The sequence below is a fragment of the Daphnia carinata genome, chromosome 9, assembly GCF_022539665.2.
Source record: "Daphnia carinata strain CSIRO-1 chromosome 9, CSIRO_AGI_Dcar_HiC_V3, whole genome shotgun sequence".
Lineage (NCBI taxonomy): Eukaryota > Metazoa > Arthropoda > Branchiopoda > Diplostraca > Daphniidae > Daphnia > Daphnia carinata.
In genome coordinates, this window is record NC_081339.1 from 8,445,598 (window position 1) to 8,460,928 (window position 15,331).

The 15,331-nt window shown below is 40.5% G+C and overlaps 3 protein-coding genes and 1 pseudogene across 3 annotated transcripts in view; 3 read left to right on the plus strand and 1 right to left on the minus strand.

Moving 5' to 3' along the window:
- LOC132088280 (uncharacterized) overlaps positions 1–15,331 on the plus strand; it is a 45,153-nt gene that overhangs the window by 10,699 nt on the left and 19,123 nt on the right. The window lies entirely within an intron of this gene.
- On the plus strand, positions 2,339–5,721 carry LOC132088279 (uncharacterized). Its single transcript, XM_059496823.1, has 3 exons — positions 2,339–3,510; positions 3,580–4,014; positions 4,081–5,721. The coding sequence occupies exons 1-3, from the start codon at positions 2,343–2,345 to the stop codon at positions 5,292–5,294; spliced, it is 2,817 nt and encodes a 938-aa protein (XP_059352806.1). The 5' UTR covers positions 2,339–2,342; the 3' UTR covers positions 5,295–5,721.
- LOC130700863 (protein translocase subunit SecA-like) lies at positions 6,542–10,901 on the plus strand. Its single transcript, XM_057522843.1, is given in 2 exon segments — positions 6,542–10,788; positions 10,892–10,901. Coding segments are annotated over 2 exon segments (4,257 nt in total).
- LOC130700864 (calcyphosin-like protein) lies at positions 10,898–11,780 on the minus strand (annotated as a pseudogene).

Here is a 15,331-nt window from a genome sequence, read left to right on the forward strand (position 1 = left end):
ACCGCTAGGATTGAGGCAGATAAGATGATGGCGATTCCTCTCATGATGATAGTCAACAGTGAAAAAAGATCTATAGGTCGGGAATCCAGCAATTTATTATAGTATACGAGACGAAAAAATTTGACGTCCATGAAATATAATAAAACAAGTACGGGTGATAGGATTACCTTGGAATTAGATATAGGTGTTAGACAGAGGCAGCAACTGCACTTTGTGATGCCGAAGTACGACTTTGCGCTGCTATTTAAAGGGCAGTGCAAAACTGTTTCCCAGAATCGTCTTGAGAATCGCTCCGTGAGTTCAATGCTCATTTTCATTTTTGTTCTTGGCTACCCGCGGTGATGCGTGGAAACAATATGAAAAAAAAAATAAAATAAAATAAAATAGTGGACTCTCACCATGGAGGTCTCGATGGACCACAAGAAGCGCCGATGGATGTTGCAATCATTGATGCTTCACCATCCGGAACCTGGTAGGCTTTTATCATGTTGCGATTGTTATTAATTCTGGCTGTCCCATTGTTCTCCTTATTTCCTAAGGCGAGCCGGGATTTTCCCTCCGCAAAAAAACAAAAAACAAGGAAAAATAATAAACTTTATCATGTCTTACGTCGTTATTATATAATAAAAGTTAGGCAATAGCGAGGCAGTTGCCTTGCCAGTTTCGATTTCTCGTGTAATGAGCTATACCGTAAAAAAAATTTAATTTCTGTCCAAGTATTGACATAAAAGATGGTAGTAATTTCTCACAAGAATATAGCGAGATGATCTGTTACGCAACTCAATTGGGTGCCAAAGTGAGAGTGATAAGGAAATCATTGGCTCCATATGCAAAGGGAATAGTCTACATTGAGCCTTGTCCTAGGAATGGGCTATTACTCTACGTTATGTACGTGATACGCATTTCGCGTCAACTATACAACCATCGACCTTTTTTTCTTCACAAAGCTGGCAAGGGGTGTTTGTCGTAGCCTAAATGGTTCAGATACTTTAATTCATGATTGCCATTTTTGGCACGTAACGTGTCATTTTGAGCCACGTTATGTAAAGACTTTGTCGCCGTGAGGACAAAAATAATAATACTATGTGTTAAGTTGATTTCTCAGAATTGTGCGAATTCTAGCTATGCAATGAAATTACGTTTTCAGCATAGCATTCCCATTTTACGCATTCTTTTGGTTGCGTATGAATGGTTTGCCCTCAATATTTTCCATGATTTTTGTTTCTTTTATCTTCATTTCTATTTTTTTATTCAATTTCGAAAAAAAGTCTAATGGTAGTATTAGCTGAATTATCTTTTTTTTTATCGGTTTCCATAGTGTATTTCATTGTGCCAAGTGCTTCGTTTAGTTAAAGCGTAGGCAGACTTGGGTATTATCTGTTTTTTTGTGGGATTGCTTGAGATGTAGCCTATGTGCACGGTGCACAGCCATTTTTTGTGGTTTGCTTGAGACGGATCAAGGTGAGAAAACGTCTCACGTTAAACGAGAAAAGGCCAGTAACTCCATATCCTATACACAGCGAAAGCAGTTTTTTCACATGATTTCAAGACGTAACCCTTTTTTTTCAAGAGATTGTGAAACCAAGTGGTTGCAGCGCCACTTGATGTGACTCAATTTTACGTACTAACTTCAAGATTTAAAATCAGTGTAGGCCTACTGGGATACCAATGTAGAAAATCCCGTTTTTTTTTGGTAAGCAACAGTTTTTTTATTGCAATCTTAGTTGTTCATTTGGACGATATAGTTGGCTGTTAGAACTGAACCACGACGTCACGAGTTTGTCCATGAAATTGTTATCTTCGGATGTTGTGCCATAGCCCATTTCACATCATATTTTTTTTTTCAAAGCCTTACTTCATTTCCTTATCAGCTCAGTCAACTTATGGCATGGCAAAGACGAGCATTTTACTCAAAAGAAAAAAATTTCTAATTTTAAATCATTAGAATGCCATTTTTACCAGCTGCAATGGCGTGGTTAATTTCTTGGCAATGGTTTTTTTTTTCTTTTTTTTGTCATAAAAATGATAAACAATTGAAAAACTATGTAATGAAGTTGAATATGGCACATTTTTAGTGCCAAAGTTAACTCCCGCACCTAATAAGCCAACTCCCGAACTTCGGAGTTGTTGACATCTTGGCCGTAAAAATGGCTGATTTGTTTGAGACATATTTTAAGTTGTGGTTAGATTCTTGTGATTCAGTTCTTGTACCGATGCACACACCAGAAGGCGTCCAACCCAGAGAGTTTAAAACAGTTCATAGATCATTTACCACCGGCTACGAATATGTTTATACTAGTTTTTCACAGTTTCTACTTAATGTTTCTATGCAGTTTCCAACAATGGCGGACGAAGAAAATGCCACTATGAGTAATTACATCCCAACACCTAAGTCGCTTAAAAACAGCGACGAAGTCATCGAGGAAATAAGAAATTGGATTGTTCGATTAGACTTCAATTCAAAATTTCACGAAAATGCCGTCAAACATATCGAAGCTGTTGAGAAACGACGACTTTCCTGTTTGGAAACGACTTTAGTCGAGAGACAATATGTTAAAGTCGTATTGGAAATGTGGCTGAGAGAGGGTTTACGAAAGGCCTTTGATTACCTAAATGATGAAAAAATCGAAATCAGCGTCGAAATGCCCACTTTATTGAAAGAATTGAATTCCATCAATTCATTCAAAGATATTGTCAAATTCAAACTAAATGAAGCGACGTGCCAACTGACAAATTTGTGTGACGCAAGATGTCAATATTTACAACTCATACTCGATCAGGTGGATCTTTTCAAAAACACGCCACGTTTCTCGATTCTTGTCTCCGTTTATTTCAATCAATTTAAAACATCTTGCATTGACAAAGTGTTTTCCAAGTCTCTAGATGATGTCACGAAAGACCAAAGAAATGGCAAGAGAAATCAGGAACTTATACTTGCATTAAATGCGCTATTTCGAGACGCCAGTGAAAACCTAAGAATTCAAAATGTTTTGGAGAAAAACTTCGAGGGAAATGACGCCGAGGATTTTGATGATGCAAACGGGAATGACTTGATCAACCAATTGGTGAATATCTTTGAAAGTTGCTGTAACGGGACTGAAAATGAATCATCGAATTGGTTGAATCAGTTAAAATCAGAAAAAGAATGGACACCTAAATTGCATGTCTTGGTCAAAGAGACGTGCAAGGCATTCCTGTTACCTAAGACGACGACCAAAGTCAAAGACGAATATGGTAGAAAAATAATATTCGTTAAAGGTGCCTCGGTCTTTGTTAGCAAAATTATTGACGAAATGAAACGACTGAAAGAAGAAAATCCCGAAGTGCAAGAAATTCGGCTTGTCGGACTATCATCCGTTCACGTCGATTTCCACCTGGAGAATGAAATCTGGTACGGAACGAATGTGGGAATCGTTGCTGATAAAATTTTTGTAGACTACGAAGTCTGTGGGAATGGTCTGTTGGAATCCCAGGTTTCTTGCGTCTGCTGGGATGTTTCAGGCAAAAACGGTAAGATATCAAACAGCACTAGAATTTTTAAAACTATTACAAATATTGACTGATTTCACTTTTACGCAGGAGAGCCTGGTCGACCGGGTATGAGCGGCGGCAACGTACACATCATTTGCAATGAAATGTTCAACGCCAAACGATGGAAGGTTATTTCTGATGGGGGCAAAGGAGGTGACGGGCAAAATGGCAGTAACGGGAAAAGCCAACGAGAAGAAGAGGCTCAAAAATGGTCCAAAGAATATTTCAATCAATTATTTCCTTCCATGTCGACATTCGAAACGGGAGAACAAAGAAAAGACATGGCTACGAACGATGCAGTTAAAACAGTTCTGAGGACGCTAAACGAGTTGTTGCCAGTTGACAATCGACAATACGGCAAAGATGTGCAACCAGACAATCCAGGTAATTTTTTCATCGACGGCACTGCGAAAGATGGCAGTGAGATCACCGTCTCGTACTATCAGTCCAAAACAAAACGACACACACTTATTCTCTGCCAAGGTATTCACCATTCCCTATGTCAGCTAAACTATTTTATTGATAGCTTTTGTACTTCGGAATTACTAGGAAGCAGCATTGGACAAGGGGGATTTGGAGGTAACATTGTCTTTGAATACATGACCGAAAGAAACTCGGTTCCAACAGAAGCTGGCATTCCGGTCGTTGGGAAGGAAAACCGTCAACCAAGGGCTGTGCGAATGGGTGTCTACCAAGCAATGGGTTCTGATGGCGAGATGGGAACACCTGTAGGCGACGTTGGTTTCATCCACAGGCTAGATACATCTGAGGCATCTGCAAACCAAAATCTGACAGGTTATTACATCGGCTTCGAAAATGATGTTAGCCTTGAAACGAAACGCGATGGTAAGAAACCTAAAAAGCAGCCAAACGATCCTGATAACTATTACGTAAAAAAAAAGAAAGACGAATATGCGTCGATTGCTTACCGTGGTCTACCCGCATACGGCCAAGCACAACCACTGCGTTCGACGGTGCTAAATGCCACGAAAAAGAAAGCCATCGTTCGCCAAAGTCTTGCCCAGCACGTTGTTCAAATGGACGAGCGGAAGCAGATGACACAATGTCTTCACGAAAAATTATCCAAGGACTGGGAGGAACAAAAGTTGACAGAAAATGTCGACGATTTAGTCAATCAAATGGTAGGCAAAGAAACTCAATTTTATCAATTAACGTCTCAGTACAGTCGGGGCCTTGAGAACATTGCCTCGATGACTTTTGTGAAACCGGCATTAAAAAAGAAAGTGGATGTGAACGGCGTACCAGACACTTCTCGCTCTTTATTCGGCCAACGGTCAATTGGACGTCGTCCAGTGGATTTCCGGCAAAAAGCACCTGTTGAAGTTCGATGTCTCGATATGCTGCCAACAATGAGCGGCGCTGATAGTGCTATACACAGCATTTTCGGTCAAATGAATTCAAGTGGATTGTTTGTTTGCAATAACGTGAAAATATTTCGCCAACATCTAGCAACATTCATTCGGCAGAATGCGACACGCCCTAATGATTCATCAGACGACATCGAAAGGTTTGAATTCCATCAGGAAATGAAAAATTATGTCAAAGTCTCAGATTTTGTCGAGCAGTTTGTACTCCGTGTGCAAAAGAGCAACGCATTAGATTACCCCGTAGCTTTTGACGTGAAAAATGCTTATTCAGATTTTCGACGGATGAACAATAAAGAAAATGAATTCGACTGGCAAAACGCGAAAGAAAATCAAAATTTATTTGAAGAATACGCCAAGTTTGTTGAGACACTATAGAACTCACTGGAATCGGCTGAACTGGAAATGCTAGCAATCATCCACTGTCTGTCCATCCATGTTTACACTGATCAACTATCATCCTTCAAGTTTAAGGGAACATTGAATGCTGGCGATCTTCTCAGTACTACATGTAAGCTGTTGCCTTTACGCACGTACGAAACAGGAAAAAATAGGGACGTTGGGAAAAACTAGGATTGTATTTTGGCGTATGGTTGCCAGTGCACGAGAGAAAAATAACAGGTAGTGGTGACTTGTTGCGAGCAGGTTACCACGCGAGTTTGTTGGAATAGACAGTTCGACACGAAAGGAAATACTAGTTGCCAGCTAGTATTAACACAAAGAAAGGAATTCGAGTTAGCTAAGTACTGGTTGCCTGCCAGTACTTGAGCGAAAAACGAAGAGAAAAAACAGGACAAGTGATGGACACACGAGTACGATACTAAGATTGTTTTTGAGGAGACGACCGTAAACGGACAGGTGTTCTTAGCTAAGTAACTTCAATCGTCAGGTGAGATGTTCGGTGACTCCTCCCTTCGTTCCCGATTTCCCCATCTCCGATCCTGACGTTGCCAAATTAGCAACATAAGCACTATATTCTTCATGGTGTATTAGTAATGGTGGGACAACTCTTCGTTATAACGGCCTATCTCAGCTAAAGCCTATTTGTGGTCCAGGTTACCTATAGTCAGAGACGCTTAGTGGCCGATATTGAATAAAAAGTAAAGGCTGCACCTACTTGAAAAATTTTCTAAGTCCAAACACGGGGACTTGTCCCATTATCCCATTACCTGTTACATATCAAAATTAACTTCTAACCTTTGTGTAGTTATATTATCGTATTTTTATGTTTAGTTCGTATAGAATGTGGAAGAAGTGGAAAAAATCTTGTTTGTACTTGTCGCTCCTTAACCAAATAAAAATCAACAACATTGGTAACTAATATAGAATTGAAATGTGTGGGAAAACAGTGGAAAGTGAAAAAAAAAACGTTAGGAAAGGAGAAAAAAGAAAGATTTATACTAGGTTCGAACTCGAGACTCCCGTACTCCAGTCGAGTGTTCTATCCGTTAGACCACTGTAATTGTAATTGCTGTCCTACCGCGACACTAGTAGATCGCCTCCTCAGTGGTTGGCGAATAATCTAGTTCGTAAATAGTTCCGAGGGTGGCGTTGGCTATAAGTCTCCTCAGTTAGCCCACACCCACCTCCTCTGAAAACAGGCTTCATTCGAGATAGGCCTTAAAATGGAGAGTTGTCCCACCATTACTAATACACCATGTATTCTTCATAGCGGAGACGGGGAATGGCAACGTGTTGAACCCAACATAATGGTGGCAAATTTCTGCGAGAAAATTGATGAGGAATTTTTTGAAAATCAGCCGATAAAAAGTGATTGCTTCCGAGATTTCTTAGAGTCTCTTGAAAAATACAGCGCTTACCAACAGGTTATCCCTTTTATGAAAATGCTCAACCCCGAATACGGCAACACACCGGATAAATTGTTTGAATTGCTTTTAAAAAGTATCCAGGAACATGAACATAGGGGCAAAAACTTGAATGTAAAGTGGAGAGAAGAATATTCAACCGATCTCTGCTGGTTGGCTGAATGGATAGCAGAACACAATAGTCGAAATTTCAGTCCCATTTTCTACTTGAATATTGTAAAAGATAACTCACCCGTCAACTGGAGATCCCAGTGTTTGCTGATTGAAATTTACGACCAATTTTCTGGGGAATTTCCCGATATTTTTTCCAAAGGCCGTATAGGACGCTCTTTACATGGAATAGCCGTTAAAATGCCATCTCTGGTGCCTTTATTACGCAAATCGGTTGCCACATCCGACAGCTGTGCCGCGTTACAACCAGAGAAATTGTTGCGGCTCATGGAATTCATTGCAATGGATTTGGACCGACAAAGTGAAATCACAAGGCAGCAGTTGCCGGAGTTTGAGCTACTACCTTTCAGCGACTGGTATCACCATTTAAGAAGCAAAATGTTGGAAAAGGAAATCGATCGGCTGCTCATCAGTGATTCGAATATTCAAAAAAAAAATAAAAAACTTAGAAATGAGGCCGTTTACATGTTACTAGAACTCGAATTCCAAAACAACCAAAAGTTTTGTGACGACTTATTGAAAACGTTTCGTGACTGGAAGGCCGTTTCTCGTTTGCAAAATGATCTGTATCCAGGAGCGAGTCCTGACCAAGAATATGACGAAAGAAACGTTGACGATATCATAGAAAAGATGAAAAAATACACGCCAACGGTTGACTACGAGTTAATCACAGATAAAATATATCCGCAGATGTTGACTAACGTGCAAGAAAGAGTGAGGGAATCTACATTAATGTCAGACCAAATGGAAGGATTTGACAAACAAGAATTCAAGAAGCAGCAGGAAAGTATACGGAATTTGATCAAGAAATGGAAGAAAAATGGGTTAGAACTGAAGGAAAGAAAGTCCACAGTGGATTTTCTTTTTGTTTACGATTACGCCGTACAAAAAACGTGTACGAAGAAACCAGACAAAATATTTCGACTACGCGACAATCAGAGAGTGGCTATTATGACATTGCTGACATCTGAATTCGAAAACCCGTCATCTAAATACACAACCACCTTAACGCAAGTATCAACCGGTGAAGGCAAATCGCTCATCGTCACTGCTGTCGCAATCGCATATGCTCTTTGCCGAAACAAAGATAAAAAGAATAAGAAAATCGATGTTATTACAAGTAATGAAGTGCTGGCTCGTCGTGATTCTACGCTGTCAGTGGCTGATGGTGGACTGCGAGATCTTTATGAATATTTCGATGTCAGCGTGGCAAACAATTGTAGCCACAGCGAGGACGAACGAACCCAAGCCTATAATGCAGCAGTCGTTTATGGAAAATTGGCCAATTTCCAGCGAGATTATTTACTGGATAAATTCTACGGTCATAATATCAGAGGTGACCGCACCATGGACCTTGTCGTTATTGATGAAGTCGATTGCATGTTGCTCGATCGCGGAAACGATACGCTGTACCTATCGCACGACATCCCCGGCATGGAGATGCTCGAATCTCTTTACGTTTTTATATTGGCAAAGATACGCAGCTCTTCCACCAGATCGGATAAATTAACCGTAAAGGAATTCGTTAAATCAGCCGTTCTGTACGACCTTTACGGTGCTATAACTAAAGACGATTTAGAATTGATTCACGGCCCATTGAAGGACCAGCCATCGGAAAAGAACGCTATCTGGAATCACTTGATTGAAAAAAAAGTAATCGACCCACAAGGACGACTATTGATGGATGATAAATTCGAAAAAATCAATTTCGAACCACAAATGGATTCCAAGATTAGCTTTTACCTCCGTAACGTGGCGCAACGCGAGCGAAGTATTCGGTTACCTGAACATTTGATGTCCTTTGTCGATCGTCATCTTGACAGTTGGCTGGACAATGCCATGCAGGCACTGGAACTCAAACGAGACGAGGACTACGTTGTCGATCAAGACCGAACAGACACCAGCCCAGATCTCCATCCTCAAGTAATTATTATTGATCAGGACACAGGGATGGACCAGATCTCATCACAGTGAGATGGAGCACTACATCAATTTATTCAGCTAAACGAAGGCTGCAAATTGACGCCACAAATTCTAAGAGCCATTTTCATTTCTAATGCGGCTTACGTCAAGGCTTATAATAAAGCAGTGGGCGTTTCGGGCACGCTGGGATCTGAAACAGAACGACTGTTTTTGCATGAAAAATACAAATGCATTCAGTTTGTCATCCCAACAGCTTTCCAGAAACGTTTCTACTTGAAACCAACGCAAGTCTTTAAATCAAAGGACCACTGGCTCCATGCCATCGTCAAAGAAACACAACATATTATCCTTCCTGAAGATCAAGCTGAAACTCGTTCTCTCGTCATCTTCTGTCAATCCATCAAAGATGTGAACGATATTCGCCGTTACCTTAAAACTGCATTAGGACCAAAGCTCAATGATGACCACGTCCATTGCTACACACGTGATTATGAAAAGTTTGCTTTCGAAGGGAAATCACTTGAAGTTGGTCGTGTGATCATCGCCACTAACTTGGCGGGCAGGGGCACGGATATCAAAATAAGCGAAAAGTTGAGGGTAAACGGAGGTCTTCATATTTGTCTGACTTTTTTGCCGAAAAATGAGCGGATAGAAGAGCAGGCGATGGGACGTGCTGCTAGAAATGGCGTACCGGGAAGTGGAATCTTTCTATTGTACGAAGAATCGCCAACAGGAATAAAATGGGGCGCAGGAAAATGGTTAAGCCTGAAGGAAGAGCGCCAATGGAAAGAATGCCAACGGATATCCCGTTTGAAAGAAGATTTCAGGACAATGGAACTTCAACAAGAATTTTTTGGCGATTTATCGAATTATTACACTACACTGAAGAAAGAATTGAGAAAGCAAAAACGTGGAGATCAGGAAATTAAGACGATCTGCAACAGTGTAATGGATATATGGGCTTTGTGGCTTGACGAAACAGAGGATCATTTGAAACTAACTTGTAACTATTATACTGAATTACTCGAAAATTTTCATGTTGGACTTGGACTGCCAGAAAGCAACACAAGAGACTGCAGTTGGATGACGCCAGTACGATCTGTTGTCATGGCCAAAAATTTGGCTCTACAAAAGTCATCGCTGTCGGAGGCAGCTGAAATTCTGAATCGAGTCATTGATTCAAAGGACAGTGATCTTTATCCTGCTGCTCATTACTACTCTGCTTTCATTTTGATTCAAGAAGATTTTGAAGAAAGCAAAATTAAATTCATTCAAAAGGTGCAAAGGTGCGAGACTATTTTGAACAATCACATAGACATGCACTTATCCTTTTACCGCAAAGTCGCCCATGTAGTGCCTGAACAAACCCCATCGTTCTGCGTCGTGGACGCCTATAAGCAGCAAAAAAACAATGTGGTAATAATCCTCGAATATTTCCTCGGTTCCGTCCGGGCCTTAGTTGGCACTCACTATTGCTCAGCCTCCAATCTGAGGGAAGCTGGGCGAGATGCCCCCGAAAAGCTTGGCATAGCAAAAAGGGCATTGAAAAAACTTGAAACATTCGTACAGAAAGAACCTCCGTTACATTTCGATTTTTTTGGAAATGAAACAAAATTAAATGGTGAACCTAAACGCCACAAAATCAGTCCCGCTAGAGCGGACGAACTCTTTCGATCGCTGGTCAAAAAGAAGTGTATCGCTTGCCAGCTCAACAACATCCCTAATAGGGACGCCATTCAGCAAGTAGCCAACGAATACGGAATCCCGAAACTGTTAGAAAAATTAGTGCCCGTCTTTGGAGAGAACTTCACTGAGGAGGAGATCGAGAAAAAACTAAAAAAAGAAAAAGTGATCCCTTGTACGAGAAAGGTGTTTTGGAAGAAGCTGAAGAAGGCATGTGCCCTAGAGGCGGTGAAAGATGGATTATGCTCTAAAATGAAATGCATCATCATGTTGGAATCCGAATGCGATATCGAACCAAGCCAACCAAAAAGCCAAAAACTGGAACGAGAAAAACGGATCAAAATCGAGTTCGGATTGAATTCTTTCGATCAGAACTGTCTAAACGTGCTGTACAATCCAATTTACGACAACATGAATAACTTGTTGGAGCAAAAAAAAATCATGTTCGAAAAACAGTACGTTATTGACCAACTTGGCGATGAGTACTGTCAAAGAAAGGAGAATTTTGAATTCAAAGTTAGCCAGGAACTTCTTGAGAATTTGCTCTTCTGTTTCCTCCCCACTGTTTTAGAAAGGAGAAAAAAAATTTTATTTTAATTAAAGATATGACAGCAAATTTTATTATTATTTTTTTCAAAACTGACGTCAAATATCTGGGATTGTGTTTGACATTATAGACGCCGTTTAAATCTTCCAGAGTGACCACACCATCGCCAGTTCGATCTAATTTTTTGAACCATCGGCGATAACCCTTTTGCGTCCATCCGACATGGGAGGCTGGAGAAGAAAGCCAAAAACATTTTTTTTTTACGTATTAAAAGAAACTGGTAAAAACAAAAGATGGTACTCAGCGAACCCGAATGGCTTTAAGAAATTTGTTGATGCAAACAGAACCGGAGCGGTCCTTGTCGAAAGCGTCAAAAAGAGCGCGACAACCGTCCTCGGTCTATTCATTCGTTTAATAATAAATGAATCCAAAAATTATGATTTTTTTTTAGCTTCTAATAATTCATATTAGGTATTAAAATAAAGTACCTTGACGCCGCTTTCTTCGATTCCCTTGCAAAATTCATCGAAGCACAGAGAACGGTTTCCATTGTCATCCATCACGACGGAATATCCTTCATTAAAAAAAATTATAAATGTAATTAAGTTTTCATCTTTACATGTTATGCAAGCCCAGAGCAAGCATATTGGATTTAATTTTAACCTGCCTATTATTTTATTGCTTTTTTTTCAGATTACTTAGACATACATACATGGTTTATCCTCCCGACTAAGAAAATGGCATTATCTTTCTGTACGGGCCTTAATTTGAATAACTCTTATGGACTTCGAGAAGCAGAGAGATATTTCGATGATTAATGACCTATCTACTTAACTAAAAAAATTAAGACCTCCATTTAGCATATATACAAGTTTTAGAATAAACCCATCTCTGCCATTGAACATCAGGGATATATGGTGCCAGCTACATCTTCATAATTTGGCTCATCATGCAGCAGATCCAATAAGATGGAACTTTTCTATTGACCATTACGTGATAATACTTGCAACGGAATTTCAAGGCCATGACAACAAAGCATTATCACCTTTTTTTACCCCTTTTTTCCGCAAGACGTTTCAGTCCAGCGATTAGTACGCTATAGGTGAGGACGAAGAAAGATATTACAAAAAACCAAAGCATTGTACCCAATCCTGTCGATCGATTTCGAAGGATTTCATCAACGCCTTGGCTTTCTGATGGAAGAAACTACATTAGAGAAAAAGGAAAAAAGTGAAAATCACAAGCTAAACTAAATAAACCAGATAATAAGAACCGAAAGTGAAAGAAAGAGAGAGTGATGATAAAAACTAAATGTTAGAAAAAATAGTGACGGAAACTCTTTGATAGTTTTGTGGGTTGCGATAGAAGCGCGGGCGTATATAATATTGTCGTGAATTAGTTAATGTCGTCAAACGTAAAAGAAAGAAAAATGGAATTTCCGCTTGCTACCAGTTGCTACATCCAAGATTTGTTGTTGTTGTTGCATACTCACGAGACATTAGCCGTCAATTCCCACAAACAAATTTTTTTTTTTTGCTCTTGACGGTACCAACGATCGATGCAGCTGAACGCGGCGCCGATGAACGCATCCTCAAAAGTTTCAGTCACTACTCATTTGGAAAATTTTTTTCAAACCACTGATATGCAATTAACTATAGAACATTGGTGCCTTTATAAAAAAAAGGGCAGCATTTCCTCCTTCGAAACTTTCATTGCTTCCGGCCACGGCGGCTGCAGCCTCTGCAGTGTGATGAAGAAAAGCGTTTGAAAACGGCTTCATAGCTATCGGCAACCGGCTGGCTTTGTTGCAGTTGTTGGCGCTTGGCAAGTTTATCGTAATGATAGTGGCAACGCAGTGCATCAATCCAAAGCGAGCTATCACTGTGTATAGGTGACTGTTGAGCTGGCATGCTAATAAAAAAATAATTATAATAAAATAAACAGTTAAAACGAATAGTTAATGCAATACCCTGGCCTAAACAAAGATGAAATACATTTGGAGGAAGAACGAAGGCTGCGTGCAGCAGCGGATTCACCCCAAGTAGTTAAGCGAAACAAGGCGAATGAGGTGCGCTTGAAGAAAGGCTCCAAATTAATTAAAGGTTAATCTTAAATAGTTCAAGTCCGCAGTAAATTATTCTTTCATCGCCTTTTCGCGAAATTCATTGTACTGGTATAAAATGGGACTCGTTGTGTTCCACGTGATTCTGGAACCTTGTAAAAGGTATATGAAACCGTTTGGTATTTCGAGACGGATTTTTTTCGGATTTTTTACTGGTCTTCGTTGCTAATAGGGTTTTTCGAAAACGACAGGCGGGGTGCGGAACTTCAGAAAGGAGGACAAATCAATACGCACCCTTTCCTCTCTTCTTTACTTGGCATTCAAAAACATTGGATGCATAATGCGCTTTTGTACCACACGATCGGCCTTGCCTGTAAGTTATGAAATCGATTCATTTTAGTGCTAGCTGATTTCATGACTTGCAATTCCAAACTATTGTCTAAAGAGCAAGTGAGTTAGTTAACTAATAATAATCTACAACTTGTTTTCCTCGCATTTCCAACTGGCTGAACTCACCAGGTTATGGCACAAAGATCTAGGGACAGGGAACCTAATTTCTATGACATCTCCAACATAGGCGATAAAAATGTTTCAATTCAAATCGATAAACCAAGAAAGCCGTCTAGCGTAACTTGTTTATTCTTTCTCATTTTGTGCGTTCGTGGCTGTAGGAGTCCACTCCTAGATGGGGTATGTGCGTGCGTGATTGCCCTCCGTCACGTATAACCCAGCCGGTTTGTGGTGAACTGGCAGAAAATGGTGCATGTCGCCGAAAAATTATGTTGAAACATCTGTATGCAAAGGCAAGCTCCCATCGTTTTCCTTTAATCACTGTGTCATTGCGTCCGCAACAAAATAAAACCCGTAACGTGATTCTTGTAGCTAGTGGCTGAATCTATACACTCTGCGAGTTGACGGTAAAAAAGCTGTAATTAACTTCCTGCTAGTTGATGAAATACCAGTTTCATATTCACGAGAGCCTTTTTATGCTTACGTAAGGAATCCTTGGCGATTTGCCTTATCACGTTGTGTTTGGTGGGAGATAGCTCTTTGGATGAGACAGGTGGGATGAGTTCTTGAGTTGAAAACTCAAAAACACCCGCAATCGGTGAAATGGAGCCTTATGAGAATCTTTGCCCACTGTCATATACAATGAATGTTGTGTAACAATAATTGGATGTTAAGCAGTTTGCAGCTTTCGGATGCCACTAGGATAACATGATGAACCCGGTAGATGTAGCTCCCATTGCAAGTGGTACGTGTTTGATTTTTTTTATTGTGTTGCGTTATCTATCATTTTTTGGGGGGATGGGTTGTTTTTTGGTTTTGGTAGCGGCAAAGAAGCACAGTAAATAGGAGAACGTTTGCAGGATCTACCAGGACAAGCGAACATATCTTAGTTTAAGTTGTTGTATGAATGAATCTTTCCAACATTCGCGGATGAAAGAATGATTTGAATTGTTCATGGGACTAGTGACAGGCACACGAATGGCTGGAGCGGTAGCCACACCTAGGGCCGCTTTGATGCGTGAGCGGCGAAATGAATTGTCTTAGCTTGAATCACTTCAGTTGTATCCAGTGGCAGAGGAGTGGTAGCAGCTGGAGCGGCAGAAGTAGGAATGGCACGGTTGCGATGGCATCAGCGACGGCCGCAATTCTGGCCATGGACGATGCTCCGGCGGACTTGTTCTTGCGGCTCCGACACCAGCTTCAGCAGAGGTCAGTCACCACCTGTTCATCTTTAGCGGGTTTGGCTTTGACAGGTTCAGCCTCAATAGGCTCAACTTCTACTCGCTCAATTTCTACAGGCTCAGCTTCCTCAGTAGGTTTTGCAATCACGGCAACTTCGAGTTGTGCAGAGGCAATCTCTGGCGCAACGACGGGTACTGCGGCAACTGGATCAGCAGCGGCTGCAACATGCAGCAACCGGAACATCAGCAACAAAAACGGCAGCAACGATAGAAGAACGGCAACCGTAGTGGATACAGGGCCATAAGCTTGTACAGCAGCCAGTTCCAATAACAACCGGTGTTTCGATTTTGGCTGGGACATCGTCAGACAGACCGAATACTAATAGTGATAAATGCAATTGGCGTAGCCATTTGACGCTTTTTCAAGCATTCAGCAATTATAAAAGAAAATCAATTTCTTTTTTCTTTAACTCTATTGTTTCCAGTTAAATACAATAAAGAGTCAAAGATAA